This window comes from Pezoporus wallicus, unplaced genomic scaffold (genome assembly GCF_028554395.1).
Source record: "Pezoporus wallicus isolate ANWC-B61680 ecotype Strahan unplaced genomic scaffold, APGP_CSIRO_Pwel_v1 contig_4684, whole genome shotgun sequence".
In the NCBI taxonomy this organism is placed as follows: Eukaryota; Metazoa; Chordata; class Aves; order Psittaciformes; family Psittacidae; genus Pezoporus; species Pezoporus wallicus.
Genome location: NW_026637499.1, coordinates 778446 through 795370, shown reverse-complemented (window position 1 = coordinate 795370; position 16925 = coordinate 778446). Strand labels below are relative to the sequence as shown.

The following is a 16925-nucleotide window of genomic DNA, read 5'->3' as shown; positions in this document are numbered from 1 at the left end:
GAGGAAGGAAAACAACACTGAGAGGAAAAAAAAACCCTCTAATTTTATTACAGGCACTAGCGCAAAGTGTCTTGAGAGCCTCGTGCCATTCAGACAAAGGGAAGTTGGGCAATTAAAAAACCCCATAAGCCTCATGAGCCTAAAAGGCAAAGGGAGCAGGAGAGGCAAAGGGACACCTGCAAACAGGCTGCCTCCATCCTTGGAGATACCTTGAGCACAGCGGAACATGACCCTGAGCAACATGCTCCAAATTGAAGCTGGATCTAACTTTAAGATTGATCCTCCTTGGACCAGAGAACTCCAGGGACTCCTTCAAACCTTAATTATTCTGTGAGTCATGGCTCTAAAGCTAAAGCTTGATGGTGTTTGAGGGCTCTGTTGTATCTCTCTTCTACCAAATGAGGTGACTTGCTTGGTCTCTGCTTTGGAAGGAAGAAGCTCACTTGGGCTTGGCTATCAAACCTCCTGCTATGAATCTTTCCGTGGTGATGCCCCTTCAACCCTGCTTTTGCAAACAAAATGTTTAGTGATTATTCTCAGCCACGTGGGACCCAATCCTGCAGACAATCTGTGACAAGCACCGCATTCACCGCTGTGGTTCGAGTTGCCAAAGTCTAAAGAATGCCTTGTGGTAGTTCAGAAACATGCCTGGAAGGAAACGTTTGCAAGATCAAACCCTGAGGCCCCCAGTTCAGCAAAGCCTCTGAACATGTGTTTGAGGCTAACGGCATTCTTCGGTGAAGGGGAGTGATTCCCCGGGCTCTAAAGAGCTACATAATACAATAAGAACATCACTGCAAAAATAACACTGTCTGGAATAATTACTTCTTGTCCTACAGGATTATAACATGTGTTTGCCTTGTAAATATGGAAATGAATTACCCTTATTTTTCTGTGCTTCTCAAACAGGGACTCAAGCATCCCAAGAAAACCCCTCACCAGATTCAAAGAAGACTTTTGTTTGGCTGAAGGCAGAAGATCCAGTCTTATACTATTCTATTGTGGAGAATGCTGAAGGTTTGCACTTTCTGGTTAGTGTTTATCATGCACTATGCACAGCCATTCTCTTCCTCAACACCTTTATGTTTTCTGGTGAGATTTGAATGCTTGGCATGTTAAAACAGAATACAAGTCAGCGCTGTTCATTTGTCTGAAAGATGAGCCAGTCATTTATCTTTAGCTCTTGATATCCTAATTCATGGTGGTCCAGCACCCACAGATACCAACAGGACCCGTTTCACAGTTATTACCTCCTCTGAACCTTTCTTAGGGACTTGATGAAGGCAGTGGTTACCCCAAAACAGCAGCATCTGGTCTACCCTTATGCACACACACCATCACTGCCACAGCAGTCTCTCCACCACAGCTGTAAAGCCACCCAACAAAACCTCTGTAAGGTGTGTATCCACGCAGCTTTCCAGTGATTCAGGTACCCTGCTTCACCTGTGTCCTCATATTTTGTATATCACAAAGCAGGTTGATTTCATTCCCTTTTGTAATCCAGGACCTGTGCAAACCCACAACCTTCCAAAGGCCATGACAAACAAACAGCATTTTACCTCTGGAATTCCCCTTTCCAACACAAGCAAATCTGAACATCACTTCCTCTGTAATGGCACAGAAATAGCTGTGTGTATGTTTTCATTGCTTCATGTTCTAACTGTATTGCTGTCAGACAGGTTTTTATCACATTCTGAACCAGCCCTGTTGCTGGTGCTGGAGATGAACATGTACACAGGTACAGAGCAGGCTCCCGCACTCACCTAGCAGGACAATGCTGTGTGGTCCAAAGCCTGGGACACCCCACTCTTACTCCTGTCCATCGATCCTTTGGAGCATGATGCAGCTCCTGCCCAGCCCACACAAATAAGTTTCCTTAAGAACCAGTATACAAAGGGGAGGATCTGGGTCATGTCCTAATGTAACGCTGGGATGTGGTCAAAGTACAGACCCAGACCTGCTCTTGAGCAGGGTGATACAGATGCAACCACACAGCTCCAACCCGACCCCTTGCTGGAACCTCGCACTCTGCCTGACTTTTGGAGAACCCAAAACATTTGCATAAGTGTTTATCTCACTTTCAAAATATTATGACTAATCTCTTTCAGTGCTTGAGGCTCTAATGCAGCAAGTGACTTGAAACACAAACCTAACTTCAAGACCACCAATAGTCACAATTAGCCTGCACCATAAATATGCTCAGATTTCAAAAGAGCTATTTACATATGTAAATATGTAAATAAGAACATCACCAAATTAGGCCTCAAGTCTCACAGTGTGGGATGCTGAAGTAAAACTGCAGCCATTATGACGAGACAAGCCGTCCCCAGCTTACCACCCAAGGGAAACATGGTGCCTGTGAGGTCCCCTCTACGTTGCTCCAGGCACAAGAGGTAATCATCAGATTGCCAAAAAGAGCAAATTTCAGTCTTGCCAACATTGTATTATCTGCTTAGGACTGATGCCCTGAGCTGAATGATCACTAGATGGGACCGAGTATTTGCTTGGTGAGACCAGGAAAGGAATATCATAGAACTTCTTGAGAAGAAGATGACCATTTATAAACACTTGCTTTGGCTGCAGAAGGCTTGCACATTTCATCCTTCCCTAGCCCTCACTGAGCCCTGGTTGGGAAATGGAATCCCACAACATAGGGACACCCCACAGAAGGTGCAGTGCAAATTGGTCTCCATTTCCCTTCTCTGCCTCCAGCATTCCTAGAGAGTTTAATGAATATGTAAAGCTCGCAACTGCAGCCCTGCTATCCCCGATAGCTCCAGCATCTTCCGGCCATTGTCCTTACTGGTTTTGCTAATCAGAGCAAACCAGGCTTGCAAATGAAATCTGATTAAGTAGTTTTCACCTCTGAAAAAGGGGATTAGCTAGACCTTTGATCCTCAGATATTGATTTGCAACTCAAAGGAGGTGTGACCTCAGCCGGACTTGCTTCTGGTCTCAGTCCCTTCCCCTTTCACTCCTCCTCCTGTTTACCAGGAAAAAAATCAGTTCATGTCTTCTCACATAGCCAGATCTAAAGCCTATTGAAGGCAGTGGAAAACCACCCACTGACTTCAATGGGCTTTGGATCAGTCCCACAATGGCTGACTTAGCCCTAAGTCCTAGGCTGTTTCAAAGCCAGCAGAACCAATTTCCCATCAAAATGACCAGAAGCTGGGAAGATATGTTCGCCTTTCAAACCTACAAATTCCACCTTTTTTTCTCTCTTCCATGACAACTCTTCAGCTGGAAATGCTGAAAATGCTGTTGATATTTTTCCCCTTGCACTCTACGTAGAGTTGGTGCCCACCGTGAGCAGACTTACCAATGCAATTAAAGGACAACTCCTGCAGGCAGAACAGGGAGCAGCCATCACCGTTGATCTTGTTCATGTCATCACATTCTTCCCCCAAGTCTCTGCAGGCAGGGCATACACATACAAAAATGAGTCAGGTGGCAAATGGCATCATCCCAACAATCACTGCAACCCCTCTGCAGAACCCCAAAGCCCTCCAATCTAGTACAGCACTTTGTGTGCTGACCCTTGAAATGCCTCTCCCTTCCTCCTCCAGCCCTGACTTCCATCATTCCTGGTTCACAGGCTTGCCTGGCCACTTCTCTCCTACACATGTGGATACCACTTGCTGCTCTCTGATGAGGATATGAGCAACTTCCTTCATAGCTGGTGTGGCTGCAACTCAGCAGGTGGGGAAAAAAAGAGAGCAGGAATCTCTGAAACTCTTTGTATTAAATCTGGAAGGGCCAGACTGTGACCCCAGCATGGGAATAACAAGGCATAAAGCCTGGTGCCAGGCTATTCCAGGTGGAGAGGAGGTGGTGTTGGGAATGGGATCCTGCTTCACGCCAGCCCGCACGGTTGCAGCAGCATGCAGGGAGATGAGTGTGAACCAGATGAGAAAGGGGCTGCCACAGCTGTAAGTGGGGCCACAACCAACCAAGCTGTGACACAGTCTGGTTCCTGCTCGCTCCTGAGGCAGCTCAGCTATTGTTCGACACTTGCTGCAAAGCCACAAGTGATGCTTGAGGAATGTGCAAACATAACAGTAGGAGAAAAGTTATGGAAAGCAAAATTAATCTGTCTTTCTCCACCTCTCTCTCCAAGACTGCCCTGGATTCATATGTCGTTTGGTTATTCCCTTTGATTTCCCTACCTGTTGGGCCTCATCCTGCAAATACTTGCTGCTAGGTATATCATCTGACAGAGTGGTACTACGTGATTGCTGATCGGCATTATTTAAAGCAATGGCTGGATTGAGCACTTGCTTGTTGTTACTTCCATAGTTTAAACAATTGAATTACCTAATGCCAGGAAGCTTTGAAGCAGGTGCCTTCAGGGCCAACACAGCAAAAGAAAAAACCCTAACATAGCTGTGAATGATTTTCTTTTACGTTTTCAGTGGTCTGGGGACTGGCAGCGGTGAGAGGGAGGAGCTGGTTTACAACATGAAATTCTCAGCACTCTCCCTCAGAGGCCAAATCTATCACCTCCAAATGCATCCTAGCTCCGGTGCTCAAACAAGAGGTTGCACCAGGAACCTGGACCAACACAGGGCAGGGTTTTACCCTGTCCACCAGCTGCCAGACACGTGGGACTCCACGGGTGAGGACAGCATCAAAGGCCATGTGAATTTTTCCAGTGCTTACTTCAGCTCTGCATAGGAAATGTCATATGCATGTATAAAGATAGAGATACACGAACAAACAGCATAAACAGCATATAGTGTTATGTCCATATCGATCCTGCTGTCTGGACTCCATTATCTGTATCTCTGTCTGTATCTCCTGGTGCCAGGATAGCAGGGCCTAAGTTCCAATTAAGTGTCATCATCCTGGTAATCACCAGGCACATGAGTCATTATGTACAGATGAGAGCTGGCCTCAACTGAGGAGACATCAGAGGTTGTCAATTCCTTTCTAGTCTCAGATTCTGGCTCAGTAGATGTGCCCGGATTTATCTGTTTGCTCGGTCCAGACTTACATTTGGATAATCCCGTCTCCACAGTATCCACTTCCAGAGATATAGACAAGCTCCGGGGAAGGCTCGCTCTCCTCCCTCCCGGAAACAATGATGACCTGGTACGTGTACGTGGTGCTATCGCTCAGCTCCCTGCAGGACAGAAGGAAACACTAAGTGATCGGGACAACAAAGGCGGTAGAAAAGGGCAGGGAGGGAGGTACTGAAATGGGGGGTGGCTGCCAAAAGAAGCAAGTTTTAGTTTCAGTCAGGTCCTCAGAATGTTCCTAGGGTTAATTTTGGGTTGGGTGTTGCTGCTTACATCTGTACCCACTATAGAGATGGTGCTGCACTGATAACATGGCAGTGCATCAATCCTCACCACACACAGTGGGAAACAGTAACAGCATTTGAGAAACCAGCCCTGAGCTTCAATGTGTTTAGCCTTGGATATTTCTGCTCCCACCTCTCCACGTCAGGGACAGCCTTACCTGCAAGTCTGCATAGTTTAGTTAAGGAACTTAAAATACCCCATGAACACTGATTACTTCCTGAACAGCCCTGAGCTCAATCCAGCTGCAGATGGAGCCAGTGGGAAGTTGCCTATTGATTGAAGTCAGAATTGGACTGGGGATGTTTCAGTGATAAGTAAGATATCCACTTTGCATGCAGGTATTGAAACAATAGAGTTAAACAACTTTCTTCCCCTCTAGGAGAGTGCGAAAAATAGGATGCACACCACAGCACTGGATCCTGGGATTAACATTGAAATATTCACAGAAAGAATTAGCAAACTGTTACATATTTATGCAAAGCCATAATTACTTAAATCCTGTGCATCTGTAAATGAGGAATCATTTTTATATGTGCAATACAGAAATAATATAAGCCTAATATAAATGTTTAGCCCTTTTACAATGCCTTTTACATTATCAGAACTCAAAACGTTCCACAAAGAAACTCATTACCATCATCCCCATTGTGCCGATTTGTAAAGCTATGGAGTGGTGAAGGCAAAATGATTTGCTCAGAGTCATCAATCAGGCTAATTGCAGAGCCCATAACACAACCCAGCTCTTTCCCAACCCACGCCAGTCCTCCACTTACCACGCTCATATTGCCCCAATTACTGACAGCAATATACAAGTCTTTTTGTCGCAGGAACTTGGTCAAAAAGCACATATTAATGAAGTGTGTGCTACGAAGAGATGTATCTACTACACCCAGCCACAAAGCCACTGAAGTAGGTATCAATGGACTGTAGTTACTGAAACCTTCAAGTCTGGGAAATAAGGATCTCCTTACAACATTCATTAAATTAACAAGCATGACTTAAAGTCCCATATCGCACGTGATATTTCACAACAGAGCCATTCCTCATGGATACTACGCCTGCAAAGTAACTGTCATTGAATGAACTGCACATGAACAGCACTGGGATTTGATTCTGTGTTACCACACATGGTAGTGAAGTGGGGAGAGAAACGCAGTGGAATAAAACCAGAACTGGCTTTCTCATTGCTGCTCCACCTGATTCATGTCAGCATTAGTCTGCGGCTCCTATTAGCTAAATTGGAGAGTTCACATAGCACAAACAGCATCTTAATTCACCCACAGACTGGGGAGACTTCTACCCAGATATTGGTTAAGAGTGTCTATTCGAAGTGAAAAATGTCAAACTTCTGCCCTTGGGACCTGTTTAAAACAACTGGTTTAGACAAAAAATAAATATAACATTATAGGAAGTAACTTAAGCGGCTGAACACCCACTGATGTACAATACTGAGATTTCACTCCCTTTCACATCCACTTCTGAAGATTGCAAATTTCTGCTGTAACCTCACAAAATCAAAGCACAGGCAAGCTTTGATTATTCAAGAGTTATTTCTCAAGTTCTTTCTCAAAACCATTCATAAAATCATAGAACGGTTAGGGTTGGAATATTTAAGATGAACAAATCTCCTTGCAGAAACACGGATTTTGTCACTGGGGAATCTGCTAACCACAAAAAGGTTCAATTCTTAGAAAAGGCTGTTAACAAAGGAACAGCTCGGGCAGCTACAAAATCAATCAATCCCTGCTGCTTTCCGATGTGCTGTGATGACACGTGTGAGGGCAAAACAGTTGTGTTCGGATCCTGATTTTTGGCGTGATTTCCAGCGATACCCACAGGTGATGGGCAGGAACTGAGCTCGCAGCAGAGTGTGCCTCTGCGAGTGTGCTGCAGTCTGTGGGAGTGTTTGTGTATGCCTGTGTGTACATGTAAGCAAATGGAAAACAGGAAAAGTTCACATTTGTTTATGTACAGGGCGGGAAGTTGGCAGAACATAATGGAAGAAGACATAGTACTAAATAAAGCACGGGAGAGCATATGGTGTTTATGAATTATTAGGTGACTGGAGATGAATGTGTATGTGGGTGAATAAGACAGAAAACTGGAAATGAAAGTTATTAGGTGGGGAGAACTCTGGTCCGTTTAATTGTATGGGTTGTGAAGGAAAAACTTCATATGGGGAGAGGACCCTGTGGACACCGAGGGGTGACTGCTGGCTGTGCAGCTCTGGGCTTTGGGCTAATCCTGTCACCTGCCATATGCTGGGGAGGCGAGATTTCCAACTGCAGCCTGCTGCTCAGAAATGGAAATGGGTATGTCATGACAGGCAAAAGATACTGACAGTTTAGACACACAAGGAAAAGGCAATTTCTTCTCCAAAAAAGAAGGTGAACACAATATCTGACTCCTTACACATACATTTAGGTATTTGTACAGCTTGGCTTCCCTTACTTCTACACAGTCTGTGTATGAAATAGCTGTTAAGTTATTTATGCTCACAATACCCCATGAGCTATGAATGGAATATCCTTGTCTTGGGTAAAATACAGAGAAAGGGAAGACAAATGCCTGGAGACATACAGTCCCTGTAAAGCAATGGCAGGACTGTGAGCCAGATCTCCAGTCCACAGGGCCAGTCCTCCCCATCCTCATCCCGGTTCCCCTTTCAGACAGCCCAGTCAGAGCTACCTGGAGCTTCACAATGTTCCCCATGCTGGGGATGGCAGAGCAGCCCCAGGCTGTCACACCCAGGACAGCACCATCCATGCCCGGAGGAGATGGGACATGTGCCCTTCACATAGCTGGAGATGGGCCTGGACTGGAGCACCAGAAAGCCACCTTAGACACTAAAAACTCAAGCCACCACGTTACCAGCTCACCCTGGCCTGATGCAACTAGTGGCAAAAAGCTGACTGAGCTGGATGTGGCATTTCACATCCCAACAACTGGAACCTGAGATACTTCTGTCCTCCTGAACTGTTAAACATATCGGCAGACACAGAGAGCTTTAGCATTCCTTCACAGTACCCACATTTCGGAAAAATATAGCTGCTAAAGGGATGATACATGCAATACTTCGGGCAGTAATCCAGTACCATAGTGAGGGAGGGAGGAAGGAATGCAGGAATGAAGGGGTGGAAAAAAAACACAAAAGAATTTATTCTTTCCTATACAGTTATAGGGCACCGAGGTAGATATTACAGACTGTATCTGGAGATGTCAGCAAGTCCGGCTGTGCTCTAAGTGATGATAAAAGTGGGATTTTGGACCATTTATTTTCTTTCCTGCCTTTTCTTGGAGCTGAGGGCACACTAACAGCAATAACCTGTTCTTTCCCCTCTGCTGTCAGGCAGGTCGGATGCACTGTGGCTTCACACGATGCTTCTTAAGGAAGTGAGAGAGAAGAACATCTTTAACATTAAGGATGTGAACAAACACTCTTTTAAATTTATATCTATGGTCTTTTAAGGACCTTTCTGAGAACTGAGTAAGCTGCATTGATGGCAGCAGCTTCCGCCGTGGGGCGGCAGTCTTATTAAAAAGCAATGACTCAAGTCCTCTGTGTAGAGGGGGAATTAGGATGTGCCATGTGAAACACCAAGGGGGCAACTTCCCTGTCTGCTGTAGCAAGTGGCAGATCCAGGGTCAGATATATAAAACTCTCTAATTCTTTTCCTGGTTTTCCTGGGGAAGCTGAGTTCATCTTGCAGAGTCCCCCGGGCAAGGGATCTCTGCTTTCAGTTTGGGTGTTCCTGTAAAACTTATGGGAAGAATTATACCTCTGGGAAGTTGTTTTCTATTCAGACCGAGGTGGGTTTAAAGGATCATTGAGTTTACAGAAGCAACACACATGCCCTCGAGTGCCAGCAGACCGTCAACCACATCTGCTCTGTGCTCACTACAGAGCTTCAGCATCTGAGGACACAGCACAGTTGAGATGCAGTGGAAGCACCAAGGGAAAGCAAACATCCCACGCCTCTCTCCCTACTACAATAGCATATACATGTTTTTCTTACTACAGATAGCAGTGAGGGGTTTTATACAGCAAAGACTTGTTTCCAACAAAATTGAAAATATCCTTAAGGCTGATCCCAGTTTCTGCCCCAGGAAAACATGAACAGTCAGAAAGCAATCCTGTTATTTAAGGAGAAGATGACATGATCTTAGGCATCGCCTATTAAACTATGGCTGTCACAGGCAGCATGATGTTAAAACAAGCAAATTCCACACCTCAGTGTCCTCATGAAGAAACCATCTTTCTTTGATCTTAAATAGTCACCAAACTCTTGAGCCAAAAGATGTTTCCTGGACAGCTCTCCGCAGCCCAGAATAAGCCCGATCTGTCAGCAATGTCCTCGCTTCCTTCTAACACTGTCACCTTTGCTCTTCTTCTCCAGCAAGGAAACCACGTGGAGCAAAACAGGAAATCTGCTGGCAGCATAAACCCCACATCTTCACTTGTTGCAATGCTTTGGATCAGCTGCTCAGGATGATCTGAATACAACCACACACTGAAGGTCTCATCATCTCTTGTCCCCTCCTGTGCAGCCTGGAGCTGTCCAGTCCATCCTCATGTGCTGCTCACAGTGACCAAAACACCCAACACCATTTGCAGAGGTCCTGAACTACCCCAAATATTCACTAAGTCAGTGAAACAGACGTGTTTAGAGACTCCCAGTCCTGGGCACCAAAGTGGCTCTCAATGCTTCCACATCAGAGAATCTAACTCTGTTACTTAGGGACTGGGTCATTCAACTGCACTGGGGTTTACCTCTCAGCAATGCCACCATGGTGTTTGCAGGCTCACCCATCCTCAGGTGCTCCAAAAGCAATTGATGAAGAGTAACCCAGGGGATGAGGCTGCTTTGGGACAACCCAAATAGATCTGCTTCCCAACTGCCATCCGTTTTCCAGTGCTGCCACTGACTGTACAAGTATGCTGGGTTTCTTCCTTCATCTCCTCTTGCACACCCCCCCTTTGCCTTGCTTCTCCTTCTTTTAATAAAAATGGCATGAGAAGCATGGCAGAAGATAATGAAGAGAATTCCTGCCCAGCTCTGCACTCAGGAGAGAGGAGGGGCAGGATGCTGTAAACAAAAGGACATCAAAATCCCAGCCTCATGTGATGGGCTGTTTTTCCAGCTGCAGTCCAATCTCTGGCTGTTTGGATAAACCCAGCACCATGGCAGGTGCAAAGGCCTCAAAACCAGCCTCCTGCCTCTGTCCCAGACTCCAAGCTGACTCAGAAAACATAAATACCAAGCAAGCAGCCTTGCAGAGGCTTTTCTCTCTAGCCACGATGAGATAGGTCCCACCCGGGGTGGTGGGTTTGCTCTCTTCTCTTTTATGATGTATTTGGTTACAAGCAAATCAGAATCAGGTCGGTGAAGTACTAAATGAGCTCTCATGGGCTGGAAGGGAGAGTGGGGACTGTACAGTGGATTTCTGCTCCCAAACCCAGCTTAAACCTGAACTGGGTATTTCCAAGGAGGAGCATTGGAGCCACCAATGACCTGAATAGATAATCTCAGCTGAACACTTGGTTGGGTATGCTTTGTGCCATCAGGTGTTTGGGCTTTCTGAAGCCCAGAGGCTCACCATTTAAAGCAGTGGCTTCAAGATAATGCCCAAACTCAACTTTTCCTTCTGACTGCATTTCTGCTAACACCTAAACCAACCACCTTACCCACTCACACAATACCATGGAGACTCCACATATTTGAAATTGAAGTCAAAGGTTTGGGGATCCAGTCTATTAGAAAAAGGAAAATACGCCTTGCTCCATGACATACTACGAACCAGTCACCACCAACTTTCATAACCACCACAAAATCAAAACAGGCAATTAGTCTACAGCTCTGCTCTCGCTTGGCTGGTATAAACCTCATGTAACTTTAGAGACCTCAGCAAAACACTCCAGGTTTAAACCACTAGAACTCAGCTGCTCGCCTGTTCCTCTGAGTTGCAAATGTGTGTATTTGCTGCTCAGACCAGCTCCCTGCCTGCACAAGATGCCATAGCACAGGACCACATGCCTGCCTGGAGCCCTCTGCTCTGAAACCCAGGTCCTGTTTAGGACCTTACACACATTTGGTTTTGAACATTTGGCTTTCAGACAGACTGCTCTCGTGTCCTTTGTGCCATAACCGTAAGCTTTTAAAGCAGCAAACATCTAGGTATATATGCAACTGATTAACTCCAGCATTTGATATAATCATCCAAGTATTTGCCCTGGTACCAATTTAAGACACAGTAGCACATTTAATAAAAACCAAAGTTTGCAGCTAAGACCTTAAAGATATTTCTTGGGTTTTTTTCTCTCTAAAGAAAATAAATTAAATGTCAAGAGACAGTTTTGTACTTTAATGTTTAAGCAACAACAATTACCAGTTTTTAAGGTGGATGATAAAAACGCAGGATCTAAACGAGACTGGGTTAAAAATCCCTGGATAAAGTAAATCCTTGAGGCCCAGGGCCTCACGTGGGTGTCTGTACTAGACAGGCAATTTCACGGCAGCACACAGGTTAAGTGTCAGAGCACCTGGTTGCTATTAGAAGCAGAGAAGGGGGGGGAAATCTGTTGTGTTTGCTACTTCGCCGCTGCGATCAACCCTAAGCTGAGATGGGAGTGCTTCTCAACATGAGCCTTAGATGCAGCCGCCACAGAGGGAAGCGTGTTATGTTTTGGCTGAGGAGGGAAATGCAGAAAGGCTGATTTCCAACCAGTAAAAGCCAGCATTTCTCTATTGATTTTAAGGGAACGCTGCCAGTATCCACCCCATGAGGATGGTGCTTTGGCATACTGGTATGCCAGGGAGGAAACGGTACTGCGACTGACAGGCAGGTTAGGACAGGTTAATTGCTTTAAAGGCCATCATCGTCACCGGTGAACCTTTGCCTGTTGCATCGTGCCTCTCGGTGAGCACTGTCTGATTACTCACACCGTTAACAACATCCCAGGCATGCTGTAGTTCCTCCATGAAGGAACAGCAGCAGCAGCATCCATGCAGGCATCGATGCTGGTTCAATCCATGCTGCGGGAGAAGTGCCTGATGCACACCCTACACGGGGGCTGGGACCCCAACAGCCACCTCTCAGCATCTGGATGTTGACTGTTCATCACTGGGGCTGGGAGCACTTTGGTTGTTACCCTCCACCATTCATCATGTTCAGCTCTCCCCATGGGCAGAAGGTTCTGCTCAATGTCATCAGCTTGGCAGAATAACGCTCTTCAGCTCTGAATCTAGACCTGACCTCTAGGATTTCCCTTCAATGCGCCTGAGCCAAGACCTGATTTTCAGAGCTTAAACCCTTCCCGTTTCCATGTAATCCCACCAAAATGGTAAACAGAGTCATGGGAGCAGACGCTCGCAGTGCCTGATCCAAAGGCTCCTGCAGCCAGTGGAAGTTATTATGTGCATTTTCAGTAGGGCTTAGGTTGGGCCCCAAGCGAACACAGATGTTTGCAGTTTTCTCTGGTTTCACCTCCACCATCCCTCCTTGCCAGAACTCCACTATGGAGGGTGATGGCATGGGGAATGAGGCATCCTGAGGAGCTGCTCCTTGGAGGGAAGGACCTGTACGGTTACACGTATGTGTGAGAAACGTATGTGCCATCATACATGCCACACAGCAGAGCCCACAGAGATGGGCAAAGAGGTGAGGTGACTATTCCAAAGGACCATTTTGTCATTTCCCTCCTTAGGGGCTCTGTATTTTGCCTTAAGCCACTTCAGATTATGAGAAATCCTACTCGCTGATCTCCGGTGGGATCTTTAATGGTTTAATAACTGAACATTACTGAATATATTTCCACTAGCCTCTTGCTAAAATCCCATCATGAGCTAATTTCCTCTATTGTCATTACATCTGCAACTGGTCTTACATTTTGTAAAACCCTGTACCACTGCGAGTAAATGATCTGGTTCGCTGCACTGAGCTCTCCGGGCCAGTAATTGTAGTAGTGGCTGATCATTTGGGGTATCCAATTCCAGGCACCCTCCCTGGGGTACAATTTGAGCTTTATTTCCACCTTTCCCCTCCTATCACAATAAGCTCCAGGAAGATGCTGGAATCAGGGCATCAGCATGGATGCTCAATGCCACCAATACATTTAAGAAGATCCTGGCCAGAAATACTGCGATCAAGTTTGGTGAAACAATCACACAAAGGGCTCAGCATACTGCATGTGATGCAATGATATACCTAAAAGGCTTCTGCCTTCTGTTGCTGTACCCAAACAAGGTATTAAGGACAGCACAGGTATTTCAGTCTTCCTGCAGCATTGTTTTCAGCTCCTTGCCTGTTTGAGCAAATTTAACAGAGGCTTGGAATATGTTTCCTAGGAAAAGATATAAAAAGACAATGCCCAGGAAATGATCAGGCCAATAGTTTAGTAAAAGTAGCTGAAAAAAGCTGTGCTGGCTGCCACTGCTGATAAAAAGGTAGGTAACACATTTCTGCTGCTCCTGTGGTATTTGAGGCTCACTCCAAGTCTTACAAGAGAGTTATTTTTAAGTTGTTGCATAACACATGTCTGTCCAATATTTCTTTCCTCAATCAAGCAAAGAAAATGCATTTGTTATTCCTGGGAGATTTCTGGGGCTTCTCATCTCATTTAGAGCCCAAAAATAAAGATGCACGCAAGAAGGCAAAACATCAGAGAGAAATTATTATCCATGAGATAATGCACAGCCTAATTTACCACATAGCTGAGACTGTTTCACCTGCAATAAATTATTTTGCCCGGCAGGAAAAGTCCTGTTTGACCTTCTATCTTTTCCCCTGCAGCTGAAAACTCTGTTACTCCTTCTAGGTCGTGAGTTCAAACTCCACCCTGGCTGGGAGTGATTAAATATATCAACTTCTAATAGTATCTATTTGGTTAATAATAGGAGAGCTGTAAATATTCACTTTTCAGGGACACTTGCATGCGGCTGAGCTGTAGTCTATGGGTGTGATCTCTCTGTGTATTGCCCAAGAGGTGCACTGGAGAAATGAATCCAATGCAGCAGCAGTCCCAAGGGAGTCCCTGTCTGGAGCAGAGCTGGCAGAGCCGAAGCCAAGTGTCATTCCCCAAATGGGGCAGTCCCTCTTTCCTGGCTCTTCCCATGCTCCCGAGTCATTTCATTGAGAGGCAGCTGGGGGTTGTTCAGAGCAATCCCAGCCTTCAAAGCTACACCCAGGCTGAAAATGGGCTGCCCTGTCTCAGGCTCACAAAGCCATAAAGATACAAACCCGCCCTTACTACCTTCTTCTTGCATCATGTGCAGCCGAGCCAGAACAGGAGCTACAGACTGTGTCGAGTGCCAGCTATAGTTACAGCATTACATAAGGAACCGCAACAGCGAGGGATCACAAATCTATCACTACAGCTGGCACCAAATGGCATCTCTGCACAGGCTGAGCAGAAAAGCTGCCTACTGAATGGGCACAGACAGACAAATTGTTCTTTCTCTTCTCCAGGGCGGGGTTAAGGCAATTTGGCAGAGGGTGGTGAGGGAAAGAATTGCTCTATCTGTTCAGTGTGTGGGGTCAGGAAGCAGGTTTTATTCTCTTGCAGAGATAACCTGGCACCTTTAATGAAGAAAGCAAGAAAGAAGGAAAGCCATCAGAATGTGGCTTCCAGCTGTCAAGGCACATCAGGGAAGTGGAGGTGTATAACCCATGAGAGCAGCAGCACTGCTAGCCTTTAACATTTAATTCTGAAAGAAGGCACCTGGAGTATTCCCCCTGTAAAATTCCCAGCCACTACTGACCACCGTCAATAACAACAACTGCTAGCTGCTATTTAGCAGCACAAGGTATGTGAAGGAAAGATGGAAGAAGAGCAGGTGGAAAAGAAGCAGGGTTCCTCTTCCCAGCCCTTGGAGTAGAGCAGGGGAACATGCTCTGGCACAGGGAGCAGAAGCAGTCATCCCCATTGCCACGCAAGCCTCAAGGGAAAGTTCGCAGAGAAGATGGTGCTGAGTGGATGACTCTCCTCCTACCAGCACTTCACCTCTGCTGGTGTCAAATGAGCCTATGACCAGTTTCCCACTGTTGGAAGGGAAGGCGAGGGACAAGCAATCATCCCGTATTTTTCTGGTTTTTCATCATGGGAAATTCCCTGGGCCAAGCAGAAACAGGGCAATCAATACTGGCTGGAAGGAGCTGACAATGCATCCAAGGCCAGACACGGCCTCAGAGAGATATGAAGTGCTGCTTGCAGGGGATCGCCAGCACCTCCACTGAGTAGTAAACTTAGCCCAAACCAACCACAGGCAGCTCCAATACACTCAAAGCTCCACTGACACATGGAGGCTTTTAGACAGGGACAGCATAGCCACTAATCCAGCTGGGAAAACAGAGTTAAAGAGGAACAGCTGAAACATTTACTCCTTAGTGTGAGGACTCTGGATGAAGAACTAGCAGTGTACCTGAAATGGGAAATTATAGGGGTTAAGAGAAACCTGGTGGGACAGAAGGGTTATTAGTTCTTGGGAAAGCTCAAAATAGCTTTGGCCATGCAGCACTGTAAACTAATGATAGGAAAGCTTGTAGGCAAGAGCAAGAAAGAGATAACAAGAATTAAATCTGTTCCTGCTCAATTTTGATAGAAGTGTTTTGAATGGAGATGGGCTGGGAACTTTCATACAGATACAGATAGGGATCTCTAATACATTACTGAAGAGAAATAATACAGAGAATTGTGTAATTATGGGAAAGAAACCTCCTAGATGCAGACTAGAGAACAAATGCCTTTCATAATGGCAGGTCTCTGGTGCCAGGCATGAGAGCAGACATCCACAGGGACTCAACAAGAGAAAACACTGTTTTGCACTTATTTCTAGTAGCTGTAATAGATTAAATTGAAAGAGAAATTTGAATGAAAACAGATAATTGTCTTTCAGTTATCACTTTGAGTTCAACTCACCAACATTTCCTGCAAATAAAGATCCAATCCCCAAAAGCCCAAGTAAGCAGGCTCAGTCAATGCAGAGAAGGATGTAGTTATAATGTAGAAATGACTAATTTTAAGGACTGGATGTCTCAGAATGGTGCATATGATGGTATAAGACAATACTATGTGCGTTAGTATCAATACATTCAGATTAAGCCTGGAGCTCTTCCTCGCATGTGAGAGGGGAAGCAGCAGTTGGTTGTATTTATCCACTGGAAGACAACTATGAACCATCAGTGGGATGTATGCACAAGAACAGCACATGAGGTCCTTGCACGCATCAAGACAAGGCATTCCCAGGGTAGCTGGGCAAGTATTCGTGCACAAGGACATCTGGAATACCGTATACAGTTCTGAAGCCTGTTGGGAATCCAGATGTGCAGCATGCCGTTATCGCACGGACAACCTAGCAGCTCTTGCAGATAAATCTGGATATGTAAAGTGCTTTCTTAACATTTCAGGCCTATCTTTGATATTCCCCAATATTTCCTGGCATATCAAGAGAGGTTTGGCATGGTAACCATGGAGGAGGGGTGAGCAGAAGATGGTGATAATATGGGATTCAGCTTTTGGTGTTGGGAGAACATCCACCCAGTGATCTGTATCTTGTTCGGGTGGAAATATGGTGTTAATTATCTTCATGACAGATGGATCTGGCAATTCATTTCAGCTGCTTT

The 16925-nt window shown here is 45.6% G+C and overlaps 1 protein-coding gene across 2 annotated transcripts in view; it reads right to left on the bottom strand.

Moving 5' to 3' along the window:
* PAPPA (pappalysin 1) overlaps positions 1-16925 on the bottom strand; it is a 365133-nt gene that overhangs the window by 84715 nt on the left and 263493 nt on the right. For both annotated transcript variants that reach the window (XM_057405883.1, XM_057405882.1), the window contains exons 8-9: positions 4997-5125; positions 3323-3414 (exon numbers count right to left, since the gene is read on the bottom strand). In XM_057405883.1, coding sequence (XP_057261866.1) covers positions 3323-3414; positions 4997-5125 — 221 coding nt within the window. The remainder of the gene's footprint in view (positions 1-3322; positions 3415-4996; positions 5126-16925) is intronic.